This window comes from Phyllostomus hastatus, unplaced genomic scaffold (genome assembly GCF_019186645.2).
Source record: "Phyllostomus hastatus isolate PE091 unplaced genomic scaffold, TTU_PhHast_1.1 phas_scaffold_501, whole genome shotgun sequence".
Taxonomy (NCBI): Eukaryota; Metazoa; Chordata; class Mammalia; order Chiroptera; family Phyllostomidae; genus Phyllostomus; species Phyllostomus hastatus.
Window position 1 is genome coordinate 5,577,614 of NW_025334033.1, and position 7,372 is coordinate 5,584,985.

General features: G+C 43.7%; 1 protein-coding gene across 6 annotated transcripts in view; it reads right to left on the minus strand.

Moving 5' to 3' along the window:
* Positions 1–6,117: 6,117 nt before the first annotated feature.
* The window catches only part of MEIS2 (Meis homeobox 2), a 200,146-nt gene continuing 198,891 nt past the window's right edge, over positions 6,118–7,372 (minus strand). For all 6 annotated transcript variants that reach the window (XM_045822290.1, XM_045822287.1, XM_045822285.1 and 3 more), the window contains one exon: positions 6,118–7,372. This exon is cut by the window's right edge and continues 170 nt beyond it. In XM_045822290.1, the coding sequence (XP_045678246.1) occupies positions 7,256–7,372 (117 nt within the window). In that variant the 3' untranslated portion in view covers positions 6,118–7,255.

The following is a 7,372-nucleotide window of genomic DNA, read 5'->3' on the forward strand; positions in this document are numbered from 1 at the left end:
AACAGTTCTCACCACCAACCCCCTTTATTTTTTGCACTCTTTCCTTTTTCTTCCCATTAAGTTCCTATTTTGAAACCTGCTTGGTGAGAACTAAAGTCTTTGTGTTAAGCTCCCCTCCCCCTCCTTTCTTGCACCCCTCCTTCCTCCAAAGCAAGAAACTTAGTTAGACTGAAAGCAGAAAAGTACAAATACATTAACAAAGCCCCACTCACTTGATAAAAAGGCCATGGTCTAGGCTTACATGTCAGAGCTCTAAGGGAAGGGAGATCAATCCGGTGGGTCTACAGACAAAAGACGATGAACTAGAAATTTCCCCCACCTATGTGTAATGTTTGATAGAGTGTGTGGCTGAAGTGAAAGAGAAAGGCAGATAGGTGAGAATTACTTTGGAATGCATTGTGGCGTTGTGTGGCTTTTTCTCTGTGCCTCCTCTTATTCAGCTTATTCCAGCGGCCTCATTATATACAGGTGCCCCTGCCCATCAGACTCTTACATAAGCCCTTGGTACACCACACACATAGCCCTTTCCCTGGTCTTCTCATTCCCAGCAAATTAACTGAAGAGGAAACTGCAAAGGAACTTTGTGAGTGTGTATTCCATTTGGAAACTCAGGCCCTTCCTGGCATCTCTGAGGACTTGTTCTTAAACAGACACTGGGTATAAAAAAAGAAGAAATTAACAGCAAGTCTTAGATATTCAGTTCCCCTTCATTATTATTTCTTTTTAAATTACAAAGAGGCCCCCAAAGCTCTTTTTTTTCCTGCCTAGCTCTATTCTTCTCTTATTAGGTTCTACTCTAGCCTCATTTTCTTTATTCTTTTCTCTGCCTTACATTTTGAAAGTTTCACTACCTTGCTTCCCACCAAGTCCCTGGGCCTGGAATTCTCAAGTCTTTGGGTTTCTTGGGGCCTGGAGAACGCTCTCCAATATTGGTTCAGTGCCCTTCTCCACCTTACCAGACTTCAAATTTGCAGGAGAGAGCAGTAGCAGACCTGGCTATTAACACACCACAGCTAATTCTCTGCAGGAACTTTTACTACGTGGAATGTGTGGAAGGAGAAAACATCTGTAAACAGTGAGTGCTCTTGAAGGTGGGGAGTGAGTTCTGACATAGAGACCAGAACACATAAAATATGGCAGAATTTGTGAAAGAACCAGTTAAGAATTACATTTTGGCAAAATAACAGAAGGAAAGAGAAAAGGGGGCACTGGGAAGAGTTTAGAAGGCTCCCCAAATGCAGCTTCTTTTCTGACTATCACGAAGTACATGGGAGTGGAACTGCTCCTCTTGGAGAAATATTAGGGTAAAACGAACACTCTGTCACTTTGAGGAGGTGGGACACAGAGAGGTGAAATATTTAAGACAATGGCCTCTGGCACTGGAGGGCTGCCTGACAGGCTCCCCACCCTTGGCTCCATCCCTCTGGGAACCCGCCTTACCTTTGTTGCTTGCATTTGATCTGACACACTGATGTTCCCAGGAGAGGAAAAGACCACGAGAACCAACCGGTCTCCTGCATCTACTCCGAAGCCAAGGAAGCCAAGGAAGCCAAGGAGCAGTACAATAAAATTTACAGTGCCTTTAACAACTCGCAAGTAAAGCATTAAAATTCTCTTTAATTGAGAAAATATTGATTTTTGAGGTCTAGAAAAAGCGAAAACATAATTTAGGTGCGAACTTGCAGGCGAGAATATAGCGTATTATGTCTCCATATTATGGATCCTCCCTTCACACCCATGCAACATCACATCTTTAATCGTGCTACTTTATGAAGTGATAAAGACAAAAGATAACCCGACTTAGACAAACACTTTACCCAAAAAAAGAGATAATAAAGAAAATAAAGGAAAGAAAAGAGAGAGAGGACCTAGATTAATTTCCCTTTCGAGTTATTTAAAAAAGAATTGTCTTTTTTATTTTCAGGGAAAAAATGCCCAAAGGGGAAGAAAGAAATAGAAAGAAAGGAAAACCACAGACCAGTGTAAAAGCAACTCACATTAGCCAATCCGTTGATATTCTTTACCAAAGAAGGAACGAAGCCAACACATTTAAGAAAATGCATTCACGGGCAAAATTGCATCCTCCTTGAAAGGAAACAAACCTGGGTCTATTTTCTTACTTTACTCCCACGTCCTTTGGGGTTGGGGGGTAGAATCCATTGGTGGATAGGGAAGGGAAAGAAAAATCAGGCTTTCTATGTTATTTCTGTATCGGTTTTTGGTATTATAGAGGAGTAAAGAAGTTTTTGTGTGGTGGTTTTTCATTGATCAGTCACTCTGAGCTAATGTAATTATCCTCATCAATAGGAGGCTGCAGAGAGAATCATTATGTGGGTGACATTGATAAATGATCGCCCAGGAACGGCCCTCTCGCGGGCAACCCCCACATCTGACCCTCCCACACACACAATGTAGTCATAGAAACACCTAGAGAACCCCGAGCACCGCCGCGGAAGGGGCCCGGGAGGGAAGAAAAGCCTGGGGCGGCCGCGGTGGGGGTGGGGACGAGAGGGGGCGGCGGGTCCCAGACCCAAACTAGCTCCAGCCACAAAAACAGCCGAGGACGGGGAGCGAGGAGGGCTTTGCGGGAGGGAGGGTCCCCCTTCCCAGCCGCAGCCCCTCGCACACTTGCTCACAACAAAGTGCAAATCCGCGCTCCAGACGGGACCCATTCCTCCACACCTTCTCCCACCACGTGCGGCCTCGCCACCGCCAACGCCTGCTGTGTGCGGGGACGCGCGTTCGGATGGGTCTCTCCTAAGGAGTCCCACCACCAGGTCACGAAACCCGTGGGCAACTCATTCTCACGCGGGTCCCCCGCTCGGAAAACAAAAACTAAAAAACAAAACCCCAACAAACAACAAACAAACTGAACCCAACTGAACAAAGACAGCAGCTGGGCGCCGGCCCTCTTCCCAGCGGCCCCCCCCCAGTAGTTTACTGGGCGACCCCTTTCTTTCTCGTCACCCCCTCGCCCAGTGCCTCTGATGATGAGATAATGGGTTTGCGATTGTTCCTGTGTGTGTGTGTGTGTGTGTGGCGGGGGGGGGGGGGCAATCCCCACAGAACCCCACGTTTTCATCTTTTGACTGTTTTATTTAAGCCAATGGGAAAGTATTGAGAACAGTAATTGATTCATAATGATCCATAAATCGATGTCGGAAAGCGGGGGGTGCGGGTGGAGGTGTATGAAGAGTAAAGGGGGGGGGGGTGATGCTGTTTATTTATTTTATTTCTAAAGCTTCAACTAAAGTAGCTTTGACACTGTTGGGGCTGGAGGGGAGGAGCCGCTGGGCTCTGCTGGATCATCCATCATCGCTGTCACCCAGAGTCTGCCCCGAGGAGCCGTAGACGCAACCTCCCTTCTGTCTCTACACCGAAACTATTAATATTAAAACCTCCCTTCAAACACGGCCCCGACGGTCTCCATTCTCATCACAGTCCGACCGGCCTCTGCCATCAGACCCGCACGTCCCCTGCGCCGCCGCTTCCTCCCCGCCGGCCCGACGGCTGCGCGCGACGCCCTGAGTCGGCGACTGCAATTGTTCGGGGCCCCGCTCTCCCACCCGCAGCCGTCTGAAGCACGTCTGTCTACCTGCGTCTAACACACACACTCCAAAGGGGGGCCAGGTGAGGGCGGGGCGCCCGGCTAGGAGGCGGAGAGTCTGCGCGCCTCTGCCCCCCGCCCCTGCCTCCCTGGGCTCCAGGACGCGCGTCCTCGCCGACGCTGCCCGTTGGGCGGTGGGCATCGAGGGCCCCGTGGCTGCAAAACAAGGGCCCCTGGACACATCCAGACACCCAGACACCGGCCTTTCTAACACAGTGGCAACTTGCAGTGGAGGTCCAGGCTCCTTATCAAATTGCTGGCCTGCAAGACTAATGGGGAACTTGTGGAGGATCCCTGTCTCGTTCCTTTGAACGAGGGTCCCTCCTCTGACAGCTGCTAGAGATATTAGCCACATTTCCCTTCCCAAATCTGCGCCCGGTTAACAGGCCCACAAGGGCGGGAGGGGGCGAGGAGGCCAGGAGGATACAGATGGACTCTTCTGGGCGAATCTAACCAGGGCGAGCTGGGGAGAATGGGGAGTGGTGGGGGGAAGCCAGGGTGGATGGGAGACACAGGCTTTCCTGGTCTTTTTCTCCTTTTCCCTTAAAATGTGGCTCCTTGCTCAATTCCAAACCCTTAACAGATGGCAACTGCAGTTCTCTCAGAATTTCTTAAAGAAAGGGAAACCTTTGGAATTTATTTCTGCTTTGCTTTTCCATATAAATAAAAAGTGTTTTTATATTACTCTTGTTTTGGAGAACATAAGCAATTTTATTCAGACTACAGTATTGCCTTTAACACTATATGGTTGTCAAAACACCATTCCCAGTTTCTTTGCTTTTGACAGCTGAGTCTTTCTTAAATATACCCAAATCGGAACTCTTTATACTAAATAGTAAACCCGAGATAGGAGCAAGTGCTTTCGGAGGTAGTATAAAAAAAGCATTATACAAATTGGGCAACTCTACCACCTCTCAGCTTTGACATATGTGGGGAGGGGCAAGAAAACGCAAACAAATCTTATTAAAATTATTGTTCATCTCCAAATATTTGAAAGGACTAACATGATAGGATGTGGTTTTGTTGAAGAGACTACACCTGAGATCATTTTATTCATTAAAAAAGGGTAGAGAGCTCTGAGATCTAAACTTCAATGAAATTAGCTTATTAATAATCGCATGAAATACTTCCTAAACATGAGCTAATTAGCAAGCAAATCCTTCGGCATTTACTTTACTGAAAGGAAAGGAAGAAAAACTTTGCCCTTCCCCCCAAAAAGTTCAGCTGATGTTAGAGTTCATTTATAATGGAGAAGGTGTCAAGATTTACCTAAAAGCATTTAAAGTAGAAGTATACAAATATTTAAAATTTTCAAAAAGACTCCACGTGAAGTGGAATAACAAAAATGAGAGGGAAGCTATCTCTTTTTGCAAGTGGCACCAAATTTCTCCATTATCAGTTAGTTTACATCAGAAATGTTATGTCTAGGTTTAAACAGCAGTACATATTCATTGAAATTCTACCTATCTAAAAACAACACAAAACAATGGAAGTTTATTTCCTTGTTCCTTCGTATACAACTTCTATTAATGATTCTGCAGTGGGAAGGTGGAAGAACCCTACGTAAGATTCAGACTTGGACTTCTGAGAAAGTGAACTATTTCCCTGTCAAGGTGACATTACACAACTGCCTAAAGTCCATATTATCTCTTCTAAACCTATGATTTAGAATTTAGGTATTACCAAATTCCAGGATAGTGTATTTATTGGAAAAATTGAGGGGGCGCGCAACTGCCTCACACTTCTTTTCACTGTGTACACTTCGGCAGGCATTGTTTGTGTGGTATCTGCCAGCTAATGACACAGATTTCCAAGAATGTTGCATGAGATTTTGGAAAAAAAAACAAACATTGTGTTGCCTGTTTTGCTGTTTTAGAAAAAAATTTAAGTTTAGTCACCAAATCACACTAGCATACCTGCACACGGAGGCGTCTGAAATAAAAAGACATCATAATATAATATATATTAAAGATCAATGATTAATTAATCTTTTCAACTCAGGATTTCAAACTATCGAAGTTGTTTACTCAGCTATGAACATCTATATGTAAATTTTAATTTACATATTCAACAGTATTTTAGTAAGACAGAGAAAAAACACAGGCAGATGAATTATATTTGAGCACAGACGCTAGTTACTTCTTATTATGTAAAATTAACCCTGAAAAAGCCCTTCTTCTGGCAGAAGAGGAACATAAAAAGCTTTATCTGAAACTATTTTTTTTAACATCATGCATTTAAAAAGGAGGTTGGACACACTGAAGGTGATCCTTCAAGCTGGCTCATAGACACACACAGAATTTCGTACCTTTAGAAGTTTTCTGTTGAGAGAATTTACAGGCCTAATGTACACACAAAGGTTACCGATTGTTACCTTAAATATTGTTGGTAAGTTAAGTTTCAAATGTACTCAACTTCCGGGGATAAAACCCTCACCCACGTTGAACACCATATGTAGTGGGCATTCTACCACTTCGCCTTAAAACTATGAAAAACACAAAAGCCTAACAAAAAATCAAAAATGAAATATTTATTACCGCATTTTGTGACTTAACACCTTTTTTTAACATAACGTCACAGTCCTCATACAAGTATTTTAATGTAAATTTGACAAAGCTTAAAGGTAACAGCATTTTCTTCTAGTGAGGAACACGTGCTGAGAAAAGAAGAATTCATGGACATACAATACCAATTCCACAGCAGATCTGATACTAGCAAAACATTCTTTTCTTTTTTTCAATTGAGGTAAACACATAGAATATCTAACATGAAACAATTAATAGACCGAACTCTGTACGAAGTTTGTTACAGTATTCTCTTGCTCCGTTTTTATCCCCCAAGCTTTGAGTTTCTGATGAAGCCCTAGTTGCGGTGCTAGGACCGGTAACTTCTTTGTGTGGAGGAAAGCTGCCCAACTTAAGATTGTTTTGTCCACAGCCAAGGCTTAGAACTCCTGGAAGAAGCTCCTGCTTTGTCTTTAAATCTTCATTGGCAAGCTCTTTGAAGAAGAGTCCCCCGAAAATAATAAGAAGAATTGGCTTATGAAGCACAAACTATAAAGATCTGTTTGAAACTAAAGGACACATTTATGGAGGAACGAAGGCCGGGCATGAAAACACATTCTTGAAGCTGGAGTCTGAGGGATGAGGTTCAGCCACACGCTCACCATGGTCTCCAGCGTGGTTCTTTTCTCATTGGCCCAACAGGTTTAAAATATACCACAGTCTCTCTTGGATAGTGAATTCACTGATGAACCAAAACAGTCATTCTTTTGGGAACAACACACATAGTGTGGAAAACAAGGATATATTTATTTTTCTCTTCTAAAACTATTTGAGGCAACATAACGGAGTGATCAACAGAAATGTACAAGTTTAACTTAGTTCCTATGTTTATACTACAGTAGTTATAACTCTCGGAGTCTTTTTCCAGAGGATCTTTGCATGGACAGAATCGTCTCAGTGAGCCCATGATTTCACATTTGTGTTCTTGTCTCATTGGTCCTCTGTTGCTTGATGAAAAATGACAAAAGTAAAAAATAATCACAGCTGTCTGGAATTTCATATTAAGTGTCAACATCTGGTCAAAGTTCAGAAAGTCTTAAAATAGTTTTTGCGTGTGTTTCCTTTTTCCTTGAGTTCGCTTTTACTATTGGGCATGAATGTCCATAACCTGTCCGCCGACGTTGGGATCTACAGAATTTAACATTGTGGGACTCTGTGTTGACATAGTCATTCCAGGGTGGGCAGGGGGTCCTCCGTGCAT